At 39.4% G+C, this 20131-nt stretch overlaps 1 protein-coding gene across 4 annotated transcripts in view; it reads left to right on the top strand.

Moving 5' to 3' along the window:
- The window catches only part of LOC122806504 (cysteinyl leukotriene receptor 1-like), a 329799-nt gene extending 310003 nt beyond the window's left edge, over positions 1 to 19796 (top strand). For 3 of the 4 annotated variants that reach the window (XM_044077002.1, XM_044077001.1, XM_044077004.1), the window contains exon 2: positions 17913 to 19796. In XM_044077002.1, the coding sequence (XP_043932937.1) occupies positions 17939 to 18967 (1029 nt within the window). In that variant the 5' untranslated portion in view covers positions 17913 to 17938 and the 3' untranslated portion in view covers positions 18968 to 19796. Of the gene's footprint in view, positions 1 to 8907; positions 9054 to 17912 lie in introns of those variants that run through there. The other variant, XM_044077003.1, reaches the window with a different exon arrangement.
- Positions 19797 to 20131: the final 335 nt, after the last annotated feature.

The following is a 20131-nucleotide window of genomic DNA, read 5'->3' as shown; positions in this document are numbered from 1 at the left end:
TAGTTAACTCATTATTATTTAAAGGTATATATCCCATATTTAACATCTATCCTCATTATTATGGACAGCAGTCACAATCTATTGTAGTCTCTGTTAAGTACAGTATCACATTCTCTATTTCCTTTAGTAAGTAAAGGAGTGTCTGTCTCTTTCCCTTCAGCTGCTCACATTTTGTAACTTTCTGAGCCTTTAAAATGTACAATTGTGGAAGTCCTACTAACCTGTAACAGTAGATGTTCGAATTCCTCACTGCCTTAATGACATTTTGGGTTATCTACCAAGGTAACCCAGAACTGGTTATCTTTCAAAAGATCAGATCCCCTCCCTCTCTCTTCCTGTGACAGCTAATTAACAGACCATATCCTCAGAGGGAGGCTTTTAGCTATCACATGTGGTGGCTGTTCAGGCTTTTTCTCTTCTACAAAGAAAAAGAGAAAGTACCTGAAACAAGCATCATGTAGCAAGAATAAATTGGCTGCAGCCAATCACAATACCATATAAATACCAAATCCTGCAAGAGCCAACTCAAAGAGGTTGAAACCCACCTAAACTATAAACAATCTGGGAGATGGCAGGTGGGTGCTGCCACTGAGGTAGTAAGACATTCAAACATCTCTGTTACAGGTAAGTAGGACTTGTGCAACTGTACTATGTGCATTATTCCCACTGCTTGAGTGATATTTTGGGTAGATTCCCAAAGCTTACCCTACCTGAGATATGGCTGGATAAAGATCCAGCAGCCCTGGGAATGGTCCTAGCAAAGCCTGTTCTAAACCTTGGAAAGGAATCCAATTTGTAGTTTTTTGTGAAGATATCAACAGAGAACCTGGCTGCTGCATCTGGAATGCTTCTAGAGTCCACCCATTTCCAATATGCCATCGAAGAAGCTTAGACGTTAGTCAAGAAAGGCTTAACCTTGCCTGGGAGAGACTTACCATAGTGAGAGTAACAGAAAACAATAGCAGAGAACAACCATCATGCAATAGTTTGCTTTGAGACAGGTTGACCTTTCTTAGCCTCCTTATAAAAGATAAACAACTTCTGCTGATGTGAGGTAGTGCCAGATATGACAGAGAGAGTAGGGCAGTGTATGTGCAACATATGCCAGCATAGTTAGCTGGAGTTTTGTAAAGAATTTTATGTTGTTTGTATATCAAACTGATTTTTACAAATGCTTGTGTTAAAAATGTATTTGTAAAGCTGCTTGTGTTAAAGATGTATCAACAATGGGTCCTGCTGGACAGAAAAGAAATATACATTTACATCAGACTGTACTGCTGTAATTGAAGAAATATATATATGTTAACAGAGGATGCTGGAAGGGAAGGAGGTAAGCTCAGCTCAGCTTAACTTACCTTAAGAAAAAATAGCCAGAAATTAAATGACTTGGTTTAGGTCATAAAGATTTTTAGCTCACATGCCTGAATGCAGTCAAAGATGCAATGTCTGAGAAAGGGCTCTTATTGTGCTGAGTGGTGAACTAATTGCTACCCTGGGGTGCTGGAGAATGGCTGGTTAGTTTCTGCAGAAGGATGAAAGTACTGGAATTGTTTTACAGTCTCCAGATGCCTTAGCAAAGCTCTAGGTATGTATTGTGACACATCTGTGCTAGATCCTGGTTCAGCTTCTTGTCGGGGGGGGGGGGTAGTGTGGGAACCACAGAGTTGGGTGACCAGATGTGATGTCATTCTATAGCCAGCACTGAAATTGTATTTTGATATCAGTGAGAGATGTGATAAAGACACTCAGCACTCTGTTTTTGGGAACCTGACAACAAAGACACTCATCCACTTCATCTTGCCTTGCCCTATCTGTGAGTCAGTTGGCTATCCACCGGGTGACATGAAGGTTTGTACCTAACCTCTTGAGTTTGTCAACAATGCCTGAGTGGGGTATTGTGTCAAATGCCTTGGCCATGTCAAGGTAGGCAGTGTGAACAATTTTGCCCTCATCCATTGCTTTGGTGACCTTCTCAAAGAAGTTCTCCAGTTTGAGTAGGCATGATCTGCCCTTGACAAAATCAAACTGGGTTGGGTCCAGTGTCTGGAGGTTTACTATATCTCTGTTGATCATCTCCATGATAATTCTTCCCATGGCTTTACATATAAGACTAGTGAGACTTATGGGTCTGTAGTTTTCCAGGGTCTGTAGATGTTCCACCTTTGTGCAGAGGGATGACTGTTGCCTTTCTCCATTCATGAGGCACAAAACCTGTTTGGAGGCTACAGTTAAATAGTAATTCCAGAGGCCCTGATAGGTAATCTTTCATGCTATTTAGAAGGCATCCTGGGATATTGTCTGGGCCCATTGATGCAGTGTTCTTGGTCTTAGAGAGAGCATTAAGGACCTGTTCCCTAGTGATAGTAGGAGCAGTTATATTTGATGATATTTCCTTAGGGAAGGTTAAGGGGGAGGGAGGGGTAAAGCTGGACCTGAATTTATCAGTCAGGAGGTTTTCTATGTCTTCTGACTCAGTATAGATGGCTCCACTTACAAAGAGCTCTGCACACAATTGTGTATTGCCTTTGAGGTTGTGGACATAGCTTAAGAATTCTTTGTGGTTGTCCTTGGCCTGGGAGGCCAAACCTGCCTCAAATTTGGCTTTGGCAGACTTTATTTGTCCTCTGAGTTGTTTGTTTAGTTTGACGAGAGTGCTTTTATCCTGCTGAGTGCTGCATCTCCTAATTTCTGCCATGATTTTCTTCCTCCTGTTATGCAGCTTACTGATTTTGTGATTCCAGCAGGGTGGCTTGTTTTTTGAGTTAGTTCTGTACTTCTTCCTGGTGGGTACAGTTGCCTCTATGCAGCTATTAACATGCTTGTACAGGGTTTCTGCGAACAGTTCTGCATAGGCAGCAGTGTTCTCAGGGTTTATGGGGGCTTGAAATTTTGCCAGGTTCTTACTTAATAGTAGGAGGTTAGCCTTAGAATAGTTCCTAAATACTCCAGGTTTAGCTGGGGGTCCAGGTTTTATTTTTACTTCAAAGGAGACCATTTTGTTGTTGGACCTTACCAGGGAAGGCATTACAGTAGGGTCTATATCAGAACATCGAAGTTTTAAAACTTTGAATGTTCTAATATCAATCCGTTTTGAGCGAACGCTAAAAATAGCGAAGCTGCAGAACACCAAATTCTTTCCTAGGGAAAGAATCTGGTTGGCTGGTTCTGTGGCTTCACTATTTTCAGCGCTGTGGTGGAAAGTGTATGGGTCGGGTTCAGGTAAGTGTGCGATTGTGTGGTCGTTAGGGTTAGGGCGTGGGTTAGGTGAGTTAGGGTTAGGGCGGGGGTTAGGTGAGTTAGGGTTAGGGTGCGGGTTATGTGAATTAGGGTTAGAGACGGGTTAAGTGAGTTAGGGTTAGGGCGTGGGTTAGGAGAGTGTGCGATAGTGATGGACCTTAGGTTTAGGGTTTGGGTTAAGGTAAGTGGATAGATAGTAGTGTATGTACAGTTTAGTGTAGGGTTAGTTGTAGGATTATAAGTATATGTGTGTGGATTGATGTTTTTTAGGTGTGCTTGTGTTGTGTGTATGTGTTTCGGAATTACGAATTTTTTTTCCAAGGAAAAAATTTGCTGTTCTGAATGTTCCATATTATGTGGTTTAGATATTTTAGGTTCAATGAAATAGCGTTCGCTATTTTCATCTTTCGATAGTGTGATATAAATGCTTACAGTAGGGGGTGTGCAGCACTCTCCCTTATTAGTAAGGACAAGATCCAATATGCTTGAACCCCTGGTTGGTGTATTGACTATCTGGTCCAGAGAGTTTGTGTTTACAAAATCCAGGAATCTCTGTGCAGGAACGTTTGGATTCCCACTTAATAGTGGAGTAGTTATGAATATGGTATTGAGTGGGATGGTTGGTGTTCTTAATACGTTTAGATACATGGTATTGGTTTCCTGGGTCATAGGGAGGGATCTATAGCTTGCAAGGAAGTGGTATTGGATTTTGCCTATGGTCATTTAAATATGGAGCATCTCAAGGGCATTGTCCTGTTTGACCAGCCTTGAAGTATATTTATCTTTGATGTAAATAGCGACACCTCCACCTTTAGTCCCTGCCTGTGAAGTAACTGGCCTAAATGTGTGGAAGGCATTATAACCTAGCACTTTTGGTGTGCTCTCCATGGCTAGTTCCCAACTGCTCTCACACAAAAATTTCAGTAAATCTATGAATCATCTGAGGAAAAGGGAACACTTGTTTGGACTTAAGTTCAGGTTTATCTTCCAAAGAATCAGAGTGACTAGACTTAGTGCCAACTAGGAAATCATCATTGTCTTTATCAGATTCTTCATCATTCCCTGAAACAACAGAAATGTCTGCAGCCAAACCAGGACTAGAGCCATGTATGGGAACACAACCACCAGAATTAACTGTCTGTAGAACACTCTTAGTCAAGGAAGCCACATCAGTCTTATAAACAGATATAATCTGATTATCAGCTGTATGATGAAGCTTCTGTTTCTTTTTGTTGTGAGCCTCACTACTAGATAAAGTATCTGAGGACAGAGTATTATGTCTAGCAAGGGGTTTCTTACCCAGGACTACTCCTGCATCTAAAGAGTTTGGTTCTCCTATACTTGCGTCAGGTACTGGATGTGTCTAACCCCTGTTCCACAGTGTCAGGCAAAGCTACACTAGAGGGAGATGGGGCAAAAGATAAGTGGTCTGAGGTCCAAGCAGTGGCCATGACAGAGTCACTAACTGTAGGCTGAGGCATATTTTTATTTTGTTTTTTCTTTTCAGCTGCAACTAGATTTGATGGGGTTACCAGAGTTAGGATCCATCAAGTCAGGGGGAGAGAACACCAACCAGAATAATGAACATACAGTACTAGATACTGTATCACAATAAGCACTTAAAGTTTCCAGTAACAAATATGTCCCTACACAACTAAACTATGATAAAGTGTGCTATTAAAACAAAACAAAAAAAAAACAGTCTGGAATGTGTTCAGAGTTCTTTTACAACTGACAAAACTTATAGAATTTCCAGTAAACAAAGTCTACACACCAATGCAACCAATATTCCAAACCAGGGTTAAACATTAGCTCCACACACTTAAACCATGTTAAACTGTCATAAAATAATGTATGGCAATTTAAACTGTTTTCTTGTCAAAGAGAGTAAAATGTCCGCAGCACATTCAACTATAGTAGAGAGTCAATTATCCAAATGTCGATTATTAGAAATGTCAATTATCCGAACGCAACCTTCCAAAGTTTTTGGGTAGGAAAAATCATAAAGTCTGAATATGTAAACATTATACATATTCTCTTGTGCATGATTTTTGAGCTTGTAGCCCACTTGTGTGTGAAAAATATTTTTTATTGTCCACTGGACATGCTGAATGGTTGAAAAGTATATTCCCTGTGTGTGGAAAAAAGATTTTAGAAGTTTTTTATCCGGTTCAATTATATGTTTGATTATCCGAACAGTTTGATTATCTGAACTACCCTAAGTCCCAATTAGTTTGGATAATTGACTCTCTACTGTAACTTTATTTGCAGCAAAATCACAATCTGATTTAAAAAAAACAGAGCAGAGACATACATATAGTAAATAATGTATAACTGTTGAAAAAACCCAAGCTCTGTAATATTTTCATGTGAAAAGATGAAAATAAAGCTGAGTAACAAAAGTAGACAGGTGTGATTAATTCACAGTCGTGATTTTACTAGACAGTCCACAATGTCTTCAGAAGACATACACACTGCACGTCTAAGAGAACTACTGAAAGTCTCCTCAGAAACAGTAAAAAACAAACAATTGTCAAAGTCTGAAGCCAGATAAACACTGCTACAAACAGAAATTCCCTCAGGAATTAACTTTAACCACTGATATAAATAGTAATGTCTTTCAGCTTTTCCCGGTTAGGGGTCGCCACAGTGGAACTCCGATCCGCTAATGATTGGCAGTGGATTTTTACGGTGCCAAGTTGCCAGCCCGACGCCCAACCTTCAAAGAAGGCACACCCATTCACGCGCACACCTACCTGCATGACTTTAACGTCACTCGACCGCGGGGAGGACATGCAGACTCCACAAAGAAGGTGCTCCAGCCAAAAATCGAACTGGAGAACCTCTTGCTATGAGGCGACAATGCTAACCGCTGCACCACCATGGTGTAAACACTGATATAAATAAAATATTAAAATAAATATTTTACAATAAACATAAAAATAGCAAGAGAATAATACATCTAATAATAAAATTAGAGGAATGGGTGCCTAAATGGGGCTTATCTGAGCAGTAAGCAGGAAAAGTCAGCACCAGATCCTGTGATGAGTTAGAGGGCTTTCTTCTCCGGAAGGCAGAAAAATATTGAACACTTTCTTCCTGTGACAACTAAAGGGTTCCCTCTTAGGATAAGCTCAGCCAATCAGTAGTCACAGGAAGAGAGAAGGAGAGGAGCCTGAACCTTTGAATGCTGGACAGTACTTGGTTACCTTGGCAGAGATCTCAAAATGCCACTGAGGCAGTAGGAATGATGAACATCATCATTGTGGTATACTCAGCCTATTAAGTGAACCTATGGGAGTCACTGCTACATTAGCTAGACCCAAGGTCCAAAGCCTTCACCCTGCATCACTATATCCTCCCCACCCCCAAAGTTTATCAGGCTTGCCAATCCTTGTAAGTAGAAGTGTTTATATATAAATATATATATATATATATATATATATATATATATATATATATATATATATATATATATATATGCACACACACATACACAGACACCATAAAAATTGTGAATGAAAGCATTGTACACCTATTAAATGGTATATAACTTTGGAACAAGTGTAGAGCACATTATGTATAACAAATGGAACTGTGTCTCCCTTTATCAAAAGTGGACTTAGAACTGCAAAATTATTGCCTTCTTTTGACAACAAAACCAAAGTACTGACATTTTATGTAGGGCTATCTCACTTTGGATTTACAAGGATATTATCAGCCATTGCTGTGTGTGCCATAGACTAATACGTTCTTTCATGTTAAGTAATAGTTGCAGAGCTTTCTAATCAGTACATTTTTTTTCATTTTAACACATAAATCACACACACACACACACACACACACACACACACACACACACACACACACACACACACACATATATATGGGTTACCTTCATTTCATTGACAGCTCATTTCACAGACAAGCAAATCAGCAAGATCAATTCACTGAAAGTTCATTTCACTGATAACTCATTTCACTGAAACTCATTTCGTCGACAGTTATATATGGCCTGTTCCCCACTGTAGTGCAATCCTGGAGTTAGAATATATAGTAAAGGGGTGTGGGGGGCGAAGCCCCCCCACATACTTTGGTTATATATTGTTTTCTGCAAAACAGTTATTCATTGCACTTGTAAGTATCCATCTGTATAGTTTAAAACATTTATAATATGTGGGGGGTTATGCCCCCCACAACCCCAATGTGGGGGGCTGTTCCCCCACCCCCCTTACTATATATTCTAACTCCAGGATCACACTAAAATGAGGAACAGGCCATATATAACTGTCGATGAAATGAGTTGTCAGTGAAATGAACTTTCAGTGAATTGATCTTGCTGATTTGCTTGTCTGTGAAATGAGCTGTCAATGAAATGAAGGTAACCCATATATATATATATATATGTACACACACACACACACACACACACACACACACACACACACACACACACACACACACACACACAGACACCCATATATATATTTGCCCCCTCCTCCCAAGCATCATTCTTCCCAGACTCAATACACTTTTCACAAGCATCTCCTTCAAATTAGTCATTAGACTTCTAACAGATTTTTACTACATTAATTAATCTGCCTGGATTCTAATTCAGAATTTGGTAAAGCCACAAATAAGTATCATCAGCACCCTCATGATACCAGCATTTTGTTTAAGGAATCCTGATAGTGACAGAGCAATGAAAATTGATTTTCTTATCTAAAGCATCTAGGAATACATACAATTACTCTTTGGCATTTACTTCTCAGAGGTCAAAGAAAGAAATTACATACTTACCATAATGTTCCATCTGTGTTGTCCATTTTCATTCTTCCTTAACTAATGGGTTCAGATCCAATGGTCAGATCTGTCTTGGCCGTTGCTAAAGCTCGTGGCAACCAAAAACTCTCAAGCTTCCCCTTACCCACAATGCACCAACCCTAAGTTATCTCAGATCTTGTTGGCTGCTTTTACTAGAAAAGACAATATTTACTATGCTTAAACAAAAGAGGTGCAACAACTGCATGTAATCAATTTAGAAAGAGAGTATATCTGGAACTCAATATAAAGGATAGTGATAGTCCTCTAAGAACTCATTCTTCCCAAAGTTCATATATAAAAAAATGTATGGGGTTGGTGGGCGGGAAGCTGAGGAAGAATGAAAATGGACAACACAGATGGAACATCATGGTAAGTGCATAGCTTCTTTATCTGATGTTGTCAATTTTCATTCTCTCCTCCACTAATGGGACAGAGTCCCCAGCCACCTAAAAACCATGGTGGAGTCTAATAAATGATATTCCTGAGCACAGTTGAACCAAATGGTGCTCTACCCGTGGAGACCAGATCTAATTTGCAATGAGTAACAAAGGTATGGGGGGTAGCTGACATTGCTGCTGAACATATGTCATCTATGGATGCTGTAGAGAAGAAAACTGCAGAAGTTGCCATTGATCTAGGTTATGAGCCCTTACCGGTTATGGTAAGATGATGTTCAATTTTTTATATATAAATGAATGAAATGCAATCAGTTATCCATCTGGCTAAAGTAACTTTGGCAACTGGTTTACCCAGTTTCAAGTTTGCAAAGGAAATAAATAACTGGTCTTTTTTTCTTATGTCTTTTGTTCTTCGTAGGTAAAAATGTAATTCTCTGTGAATATCTAATAAATGCAACATATATTATCCTGTGTTAGCAACTTTGGGGAAGAAAACTGGCAAATTAGCAGACTGACTGATATTAGATTCTGACACCACCTTGGGAAGAAAGGCTGCATTGGCTCGTAATATAACTCATCCGTATAAAAAATCAAGTAAGGAGGATTTGAAGATAATGCTTGAATTTCTGAAATTCGTCTGGCAGATGTAATGGCTACTAGAAAAAAATGTTTTCCAAGTTAGATATTTAAGGTCACACTCTCCTGCTGGTTCAAAGGAGGAATGTATAAGTCCCTGCAGTGCCAAGCTGAGGTCCCATGGGGGAGTGGGGTCTTTAAATGGAGGCCTTAAAAATAGAGTGCCTCGCATGAAAGTTCTACACAACTTATGAGATGCTACTAAAGAACCCTCAAAACCAACATGAAAGTTAGATATCGCTGCCAGCTGAACTTTAATGGTTGCGGAACTTGCTCCTTCTTTAAATAGTAGGGCCAAAAACTCAAGTATGTCATGTATAGGAGCTGAAAAAAGGCAAAATATGATTTTGATGAGCACAGTACACAAATCTTTTCCCCTTATTGCAATAGAGTTTACGTGTTGAAAGTTTGTGAGACGATAAAAGTATATGCTGGACAGGAGAAAAGAGCATAGGTTACCTGGCTATCAATGGAACTGGAGAAGCCAGGCCGTCAACTTGAGGCTTGATATGTCTGGATGGATTATACCATTTAGATGAGGCAGGAGGTCTGGAGTCGGATCCAGAAACCAAGGTTAGTGAAGCAAGTGAGACCAAAGGAAAGGGGACCAAATCTGTCAAGGCCAGTCAGGTGCAACAAAGATGACTTTGCTCTTCAATGTGGCAGCATCCTGTAGGAATTTTGGAATTAGCGGAACTGGTGGATAGGCATATAGTAGACTGGGGGGCCAATCGTGAAATAGAGCATCCCTCAGTGATTTCCCCTGTGGGTGGATTAGGGCAAAGTAGCTGCTGCATTTGTTGTTTAGGAAAGAACCAAAAAGACTGCAGCAAGGCTCTCTCCATTTACAAAATATCATCCTTGTCACTTTCTTGTTGAGAGATCACTTGTGAGGTAGGAGAATGCACCTACTAAATTTGTCTGCTGTCACACTGGACTTCCCCATAGTGTGCATTGCTATTAGAAAGCTGTTGAAGGAGATCACCCACTGCTACACTCTGAGGGCTTCTCAACACATGAGAGACGATCTGGTCCCTCGTTGTTTGTTGATGTACCAAACTACTGACATATTGTCTGTTTGAACTGCAATCATCCCCAAAGGGAGAGCATCTTGGAAGGCCTGCAATGTTAACAGCACTGCTTTCATCTCTAGAACACTGATATGCAAGTTGGCCTCTTTAGAGGCCAAGTCCCTTGGTCTGTTTTCTCCAGAAAAAGCCCCAAACCCTCCACAACTGGGAAGTGTCCATGGTCACTATGGCCTTGGGCTGTGGTGGGAATGAAAGGATGGCCTTACAGAATATGATCTGACTGAATCCACCTCTTGAGATCTCTCTTGCATGTCTGAGTGATTCGAATCAGAGTTGCCAAAGGTTGGTAAAGCATCGACCATTGTGATGTTAACATCCACTGTAAAATCTGTCTAAAGGTACTAGTGTTATAGCTGATGACATTGACCCTAGAGCTTGAAGGATCAAGCAGGCTGAAATCTTGGTACTGCATATTATTTTTCTTGACCTGTGATCTTATAGTTTGGACTCCAGAAGGAGCCAGTAAAGCTATCATAGACTTTGTCTTGAACAGTGCTCTTATGAATTCCAGATTTTGAGTTGGTTCCAGTTGAGACTTGTCATAGTTTATGGTTATCCCCAGATGAGAAAAGTCTGGAGAACCTGATATCTTGCTCTTATCAACAGATGCCTGGTTGGTGTGGTAATGAGCCAGTCATCCAAGTACGGAAAAGCCTGGAATCCCTGCAGGCTCAAGTCAGCTGCTACTACTGCCATACATTTAGTGAACACTCTGGGGGCTGTGGTGAGACCAAAGGGCAGAGCTCTGAACTGGTAGTGACTGGCTCCCAGCCAGAAGTGTAAATACCTTCTGGAGCATCTGTTTATCTTTATGTGGTAGGACAAATCCAGAAATTCCTTTGAGCACATCCAGTTGTCCTTGCCCAGAAAAGGGAGAATGGATTGAACCATGGCCATCCAAAACTTGGTGCACTGAACTGACTTGCTCAAGTTGCTGAGATCCAGAATTGGTCTCCAGTTCCCTGTTTTCTTTGGCATTAAAAAGAATCTTGAGTAAGTTCCAGATTCTATCTGGTCTGGTGGAACCTCTTGGAATAATCTTTTTTCTAGCAGCTTTTGTATTTGTTTTACTGCTTCTTCCCTCTGACTGGATCTTGGAGAAGAAGACTTAGAACTTCTGCTTTTAGGAGATTGAGCCACAGATATTGCTTCTCTGACATTTCAAAATCAATTTGTTTTTTTCTCTCAACTAATGTTCTGGGTTTAAAGCCATGACAAATTGCACAATCTTCCTGAAAATGTAAGGGTCCAAGACAGTAAACACATATGATATGTGCATCAGACATAGGAAGTTTGTGGCCACACTTAACATATTTTTTAAAACCTGCAGGACCTTTTTCCACCACAATCACAAGTAACAGAAACAACCATTTTATTTTAGATAAAAGGAAAAAAAACAGAATACCAGCAATGGTATACAAGAGCTACATTAAGTGAAGATAACAGTAATACTTAAAAAGGTATTTCACTAAAGAATTTCAGTGTACACACTATCTCATATTTTAAATGAAAAAAAAGTTAATAAACGGATTTTTAAAGTCGCTAAGTCAGCAACAGGGTAAGGGACAAGAAAAAATGTTTAAAGTAGCAGAAAACCTTAAAAATAACAGAATTATCTTATAATTGCTCGAGAGCTAAGGCGAACCACTCCTTTCGTGTTAAATGGCAAATGAGATTTGAGGTAACTTAGGTTTGGTGCATTATGGGTAAGGTGAAGCTCGAGAGTTTTAGATTACCACAAGCCTTAGCAAGGGCTGAGATGGATCCAAGCATCAGATCCAAACCCATCAGTTGAGGAGAGAATGAAAATTGACAATATCAGATCTAATGTTAAGGGTTTGTGGCTAACCAAGTTTGTAGATGACTGCAAGTTAGGTAACATCATAAATTCCCTAAAAGACACCAAGATCCTCCAAGAGGACCTTCTCAAACAAATAGCTAGTGTCAAAACTGTGGACTAACACAAAATGTCATGAAGTGTATAATTTCATCCTTTGGCAACCATGATTCCCTTGTAACTGTCACATTGACAGCACACCTCTGAAAATTAATCCCTTAGTTAGGGATTGGGAACCTGTGTTGACAATGAACTGTTCTTTGATCACCACTTATCCACTGCTGTGAGGATGTCCTCTTTCATTGCACAGCTTATATATAAAGGTATTGCAACCCAATCCAGGGATGTATTTGTTCCACTGTACTTGGCACCATTAGATCAGTCATTCAGTATGATGCCCCTTTTGGCATGTACCTGTCCAAACACTTGTCACAAGTGGAATTACCACAATACTTTCTCACTAAAAAATCAGGGGTATAAATCATAAAGCTACACAGACTCATAGGTTCATAGGTTCATAGGTAAGTACTAGGCTATTGGCCCTAGGGCATAATTAAGCCTAGCCAAAATGTTTCGGCTTTCGCCTCCCATGAGGTTTAGTTACCTGCGCCTCTGTTGAGCAGGGCCACAGACATGATTCCCGGGGTGAATTTCCTGTTTCCCATCCACTCATCAAGATTCCTCTTGAAGAGCGCTAGTGAGGGGCTCTGCCTCACATACATGGGGACCTTATTCCAGAGCAAGGGGAGTCTCTGGGACACGAATCTGTCCCTCCAACAAGTCATGTTTATTGTTGCTGTCAGGTTTATGTCCCTTGAGCATGTAACTCTGGTGGATTGGGTTTTCCTTAGGTGGAGCATTTCCAGCAATTCAGAGTTTGCCATAGCCTTGTATGTTAGACATAGGTAACCTCTGAGTAGTCAGTACGCGACCAAGTATAGTTTGAGTTTTTTTTAGCCTAGTGGCATAGGGCATGTGTTTAAAGCCCGTTATCCTCTTTGTGAGGTACTTTTGAGGCCTCTCCAGTTGTTGTAGATGTCTTGTAAGGTACATCCCGAATGGGGCAGTATACTCAATTACAGGTCTAATGAGTGATGAGTAGAGGGGGACAATAACTTCCTTATTCCTAGATGCAAACCCCTTTGTGATAAGATGGGCCATGTAGAAGGATTTTCTAACCACTTTAGCGATGTGGTTGACGAAGGAGAGGATACTATTCACCTGTGTCCGTAGGTCTCTTGTCACACTCTCTGTGATAAGTGGGCTGCCACCTATGCTGTAATTCATTGGTACTTGGTTTTTCCCAAAAGGTATGACAATGCACTTTTTGGTATTTAACTTGAGGCCATGATTTTGGCACCACGTATCTGTATCAGTGAGACCCCTCTGAAGGATGTCTATGTCAGTAGGAGACTCAATTATGGTGCCCACTTTGCAGTCATCTGCAAACTTTGTTAGCCATAATCCCTCTGTGTTTGCTTGTACCTCGGAGAAATAGATTCCAAACAGGAGGGGTCCCAATACTGAGCCCTGTGGTACTCCACTAGTCACAGGTTTGGAGTCCGATCTAGCGTTCCCTATTCTCACTGAATGTGTTCTATCCATGAGCCAGTTGGCAACCCACCTTGTTACATAGGGGTTTATGTTTAGGTTAGTGAGTTTGTCTATAATTCTTGAGTGGGGAATGGTATCGAAAGCCTTGGGAAGATCAAGGTATGCTGTGTGGACCACCTTCCCTTCATCTATTGCCCCAGTGACCTTTTCGAAAAAGTCAACCAGAATGAGGAGACATAACCATCCCTTTACGAACCCAAACTGGGTAGGGTCTAGAGTTTGTAGGTTCCCGATGTCTTTGTTTATGAGTTCCATGATGATGCGCTCCATGGCCTTACAGACTAGGCTTGTCAGGCTGATGGGGCGGTAGTTCCCGGGGTCAGTGGTGGTACCTCCTTTGTGGAGTGGGATGACTGTTGCCATGCGCCACTCTGTGGGCACATAGCCTGAGGTGAAGCTGTGGTTAAACATGGTATTAAAGTGCGGGATTAATTCATTTTGGAGTTCATGTATCACACAGTCTGGGATGCTGTCAGGTCCCATGGATGCTGTGTTTTTTGCTTTGGAGAGTGCTGTTTTCACATGGGTGTCTGTGACTTCAGGGGCAGCACAATCATCTGGTATGGGTATGGGCCCTCTAGGTGGTGAGGGTGGGGTAAAGTTTGCATTGAACCTATCTACCAATATATTGGCGATATCAGTTGGTTCCATGACTTTTGAACCATTATGCTGTAGCTCAGAGCAGATCTGAGTGTTGCAGTTTAGGTTCTTGACATAGCTAAAAAATACCTTATGGTTGTCTTTGGTGTCTGTTGTGATTTTTCTTTCAAAGTTCGCCTTAGAGGTTTTTATGAGGGTTCTTAGCTTTTTGCTAAGGTTGGTCAGGGATCCCTTCCAATCCTGGGTTTTTACTCTTTTTTGTAATAATCTCTTCCTTCTATTGTCGAGCATCTTTATGGCCGGGGTCCACTAAACTAGTTTCCTCTTTTTGGAGGAATGGGTCTTGGTCTTGTTTGGGATAGCATGGTTCATGCACTCGTGTAAGTGCTTGTAGAGTGCTTTTGTGCAGGATACAGCAGATTCAATCATATTTACATTTTGCATGGGAGTAGCAAAATTGTCCAGCTCTGTCTTGAGTAACATAAAGTTTGCTTTGGAGAAGTTTTTTACCATTGTTTCCCTGGGAAGGGGTGAGGGAGGTATCTGGATATCTAGGGCAATGAGTTTATGGTCTGATCTGACCAATGAGGAATTTACCACAAGTGTGGAGCATTTATCCCCCATGTTGGTGATAGCCAGGTCCAGTATATTGTTACCTCTTGTAGGGGTGCTAATAAGCTGGTCCAGAGCATTTGAGTTTATATATTCGAGGAAGTGCTGAGCAAAGGTATTAGTGCTTTCGTAGTCTTCCCAGTTAATGTTTGGGTAATTGAAATCATCCAGTATGAGTGTTTGGTTGGACCTTCTTGTTTTCCAGTATCTTGAGGAGCAAGGAGTGGGTGTCTTGGGACAGGGATGGTGATTTGTAGCAAGCTACAATCTGAATTGCAGTTTTGCCCATTGTAAGTTACACTTGGATGATCTCCGAGGCATCATACTTTGCAACCAGTCTGGAGGTGTGATTATCCTTGATGAATATGGATACGCCTCCTCCCTTTGCATTTCGGTCCGGGTTTTGTGGCTGAAATGTGTGATATGAGTTGTAGCCTGGTATCGTTGGGGTGCTCTCTTGAGCCTTGAACCAGGTCTCCATTACTGCACAAATATCAAAGCTCTCCATATTGAGGAGTGCCTTGAGAGAGTGCATTTTGAGGTTTAAACTCCTAGCGTTGAGCAGCATGACCCTCAATTTTTTGTCGCTGGTACTTGTTACGGTGGTGGATTTGTCTTTTGAGCCTTGCCTGCTTCCCTTGAAGCTTTGTATACAGGCGACTAAGAAGTGACTTCTACCTTGTGTATAGAGCTTCAACATATCCTTTTTCTGTCAGAGCTATTACACAATCACAGGTCCAGTGATGTCATAAACACCCAGCTCAAGGGATCTCAATCTCCTTTGCAAAATAAATAGAACATGTTGGAGGGACAACTTTGCATCACAGAAAATGCCGCGTGTGTGGAACTGTCTTCCAATCCACATAAAGCATAAAACTCGTCTTAGTCTATTCAAATGTAATTTGGACAAATGGATGGGTAACCACAAATCCACTCACAGTTTAGCACCCCTTTCCCTCACGGGATAAGGGAAACATGTAAATGTTCTAACATATCCTTGTTCGGCCATTTTAACTTATTTATATGTAAAATATAAGGGATAAAAACTATCATGAGAATGTAAGGCTAGGTTTCTTAAAATCCTTAGAGATCAATATCCTGATAAGTACCTATGAACTCAAGCACCCAATCCTCCTAGTTCACTGTGTATTTATGATATCAAGTGAGAATCTTTATAATATTTCTAACAAAACTTCTTCAAAGTCCTTGATATTTGCTTTTTCTGATGAAAAATGTGTGAGACATTATTTTTCCTTGAGCTAATATTAAATTCAAATCTTTACAAGTTGCTCAGATTAAGGTAAAATGAGAAAACATGCTGCTAAATAAACCTGGTAGATTTCCAAGATTTTTTCCAGCAAATCAGTGCTTTAAAGAGTGACCTACACTCACTTTATATTGAACAAAAATATTGATGTATAGGTTCTTGGCTAATAGGGCAAATATTATTTCTACTTTAGCAATGTTTTATACACACTTTCTGGAGAAAAGTGAAGCATGTGCGTTTTGCAGTTACATAATGATGTTCAAAAACCACTTTCCTTCCATATTGCATTTTGCATTTATGCATCCATTAGCTTTGCATAATTAATATTCAGAGTTCAGTTTTTAGGTTTTTGGAGCAAATATATTTCTTGAAAATAGAATGTGATTCACTGTGTTATAACCATTTAATGTTTCAGTCTGTAATATAGTTTCAGATCCAGCATTTTGTGTGGACATCATCCAGTTGTAACCGTCTGTAATGCATACTGAGTGACAGTTTTTTATCTGCTGAATGGGATCAGACCATAGGTAAATTCACACATGATTACTTGGAAATTAAAGCAAACAAACATGCAAATTACAACTGCTCTTTTGCACTGAAGATGGAAATCCCACCTTTAGTGCTTCAGATGTTACATCTTTTCAAAAATTACAAAATGTGCAGAGCATTAAGTTGTTTTCCATTTTCTGATACCAATCGAAACATATTGTTCAGGAATGCTTTGCCATTCTTTTATGTTATTTTACTGTTTTTTACTCTCCTCGTATGTGTAAGGAGTTATTTGCTAGCCTACCTCTCTTCCTTGTCGTACTGCTATGGATCATTCCGAAAGGACAATTTAATAAAACTAGACAGTTATGAAGATTCATAGCTAAAAGAGGGAGAAAATGTATGCATAATAAGCAGTCTCCAAGGAATGCCGCAATTGGGTTATATCATACATCCATTCAGGGATGCATCACATATGACTAATAGGTCATGTGTGTACTGATTTCCTACAGAACAAAATACTGCTTCATTGTACTCCAGGGAGAGTAAACCCTCTTCAATACTGAAACCATGTTAACTTTTCACCACTTCTCATTCGCCATATGACATTCATCTTAAATAAAACAGTACCTAGCAGGATTTCCTTGGCAGCATGAAAGTGTTCTCGTTACATAATTTAGTTACATAGTTTCAGTCTAATTCAAATTAATTACTTTTAGTTACATTCATCCAATGTTCCTTTAGTTATTTGACAATTTAAACAAATATTCAGGTTCTCTGTGTTCATTCTGAAGACTGCTTTTAGTATATGAAGTAACCATTTTAAACATAAGGAAGAAAAGCAGGCTTCTAGTAGTTGAGAAAAGCCATTATTTGATTAGATTAGTTAAACTGATTAGATTTGTATTGTTTTACAACCAAACAGAGCTTGTTATCAGTAGCATGAATGGAATTTATTGCGATTCTGCACCATTAATCACAACTTATATGCAATTTTACATATAATTAATTGTAACTATATTGCAGGGATAACAGCTAACATTTGCTCTTGACCTGTCTGCATTTGACATTGTTTATATCCATTTAATACAAAAAAGATGTCCAGAAATATTTATATATTTAAGCCTGCAGATTTGGCTGTCTTAATTGGGGATACGGAAATTCACTTCAGGTTGCTATCTCAAAAGCATTGTACATGATATATACTTTAATGTATAATTCATATTGTAAGTACTGAAACATGTTCAATTTATGAGTGCTGAAAAAAAATGTTTCCATTAAGACTTGTATATTTTCTAATGTTTCAGATTACTGACTTCTCCTGGAAAGCAACATGAATCCAACTCTGGCTCCCACTTCATTGGCCTCAACAAACTCATCTTTACCTGATTCCTCTGGAAAATGCTGTCATAAATACAAAATTTTCAGTGTTGTTTACATTATTGTTTTTATATTTGGATTTACAGCAAATGTTTTGGCTCTCTATGTTTTTATAAAGTTGAGGCACAAAAGGAATGCCAGTAATACACTCATGGTGAATCTTTCCATCTCTGACCTCTTGTTTTCCTTAACTCTTCCCATCAGGATTACTTATTATTTCACAGAGGGCACTGTTAATTTAGGCAACATTACGTGCGCTATCAGCACATATATCTTTTACCTTAATATGTACACCAGCATCTTTTTCCTTATGACATTGAGCATTTTTCGTTATATAGCTGTCATCTATGAAATTAGGGCCAAAGAGATCCTGACAGTGAGAAGGGCCACCATTATTACCATTGCAATTTGGATTATTGTGGCCTCAGCTACCACACCAGTTTTTTTTTCACCTTTGCAAGGTAATGGAAGTCACTGTTTTGAAATTAAAAATGAGAATGACAAGGAAAATTTCAGAGTTATGAACTATATTGGTCTACTGGGGTTTGTACTACCATTTCTTATTATCATTGTATGTTATGGTTGCATCATCCGCCAATTAAGAGCTAGTGGACGTCAGAGTCTGTTAAAGGGACGGAGTACAGTGCCACAGCATAAACAATCAAGGAGAAATTCACGGTCCATTGCCCTGGCTGCAGTTGTGCTGTTGGTCTTTCTGTTTTGCTTTTTGCCTTACCACATCCACAGAACTGTATACTTACACCAAGACAAGGAACACACAACTGACTGTAGCTGTAATACTATTAACACATTTAGCATTCTTACTATGTGCCTAGCTGTTGCAAACTGCTGCATCGACCCACTTATTTACTATTTTCTGTCAGGAAAGTTCTGCAGCTTTCTTAAATTTCCAAGGAAAAGAAATGAATCTGCATATTTACAACAAAACAACTTAGGACTTAATGTTTTAAGACTCTCCTAAACCTGTCAAATTTCTAAAAAGCATTCAGAATAACTAGAAAAGCTATGAAAATTAAAACACTTTTTATAAAGTTTTAAATAATAAAAATACACTTTTGAAGAATATTATCACTTTAACACTGACTTTTGCATGTAAAGCTGAAAAGAAAACCTTAATTTACTTATACATTCTATGAAGGTGATTATAATAAAACTCAATAAGAATTGTATTAATTGAAATGACTTATTTTATTATTATGCTGTATACAGTACATCTGAGAGTTAGATTTTTGCATCAAGAATCACTGATTTTGTGATACTTCAGTTATTTCTGAAACAGCACCACTCGTTCATTCATTACTGTCATTCTCTGGCATTCTGTACACCTAATAAAAGGTTGGACTATTAGATAAAATAATTTCTTACCTACCATTGGTAGGATATTTCCCTTTTATATTTGTCAGATTGGTCAAATTTATTTTGTTTTTCTGAACTTATTGTTTATTTCCTAGTTCCAAAATAGCTAATTACTGTGCAGATTGGGAAGAATGGACCTGGCGTGGATCACCTGATCGGGGGGGGGGGTTGTTTTGCTCCTAAACTTAGAGTTGAAGGGTTCCAGAATGAGGAGTGGCACTGTGCACCTGATGACCTAGCTACAGCTCTGTTCATAACCCAATGGGTTAATTTGTGATTGACCATCCAATTGTTCAAACTGATTTTGAACTCAGGCAAAGTATTACATTGCTGGATGTGCAGAGAAACCTAATTCTGTAAGTAGACAATTTGTTGTATTAGGAGTCTGGTTTGTATTTATGTCTCAGAAATTATTAAAGTCTTTGGTGTAGGCATTCGTGGTGTTAATTGTTTTTCATAGGTGTAGAAGATAAAGCATGGTGAGATTTTAATGGCTCAGAAGGTCAAGCATTATCATGAAGGAACCTGCGTGAAACAAATTAAAAGCTCACTCGGTATATTTTAGTAGTTTAGCTTAGTGACTTTAAACAAGTAATTTTTGTGGTCAGAAATCTCTGAGACCTGTTGTGTTACATGAAATGTTTAGGGAGCTACATTTTAAATGGGGCATTGTTCGGTATGATAGGTCAGATGAGGGCTGCATAGAGATGGAATATGACTTCTGTAGTCCTGGAATATGCCATTGGAAATTAACTGTGTTACATAGAAG

This window comes from Protopterus annectens, chromosome 7.part0, assembly GCF_019279795.1.
Source record: "Protopterus annectens isolate FY-2018-M chromosome 7.part0, PAN1.0, whole genome shotgun sequence".
Lineage (NCBI taxonomy): Eukaryota > Metazoa > Chordata > Ceratodontiformes > Protopteridae > Protopterus > Protopterus annectens.
The sequence above is the reverse complement of the archived record's forward strand: the minus strand, read 5'-3'. Positions and strand labels throughout refer to the sequence as shown.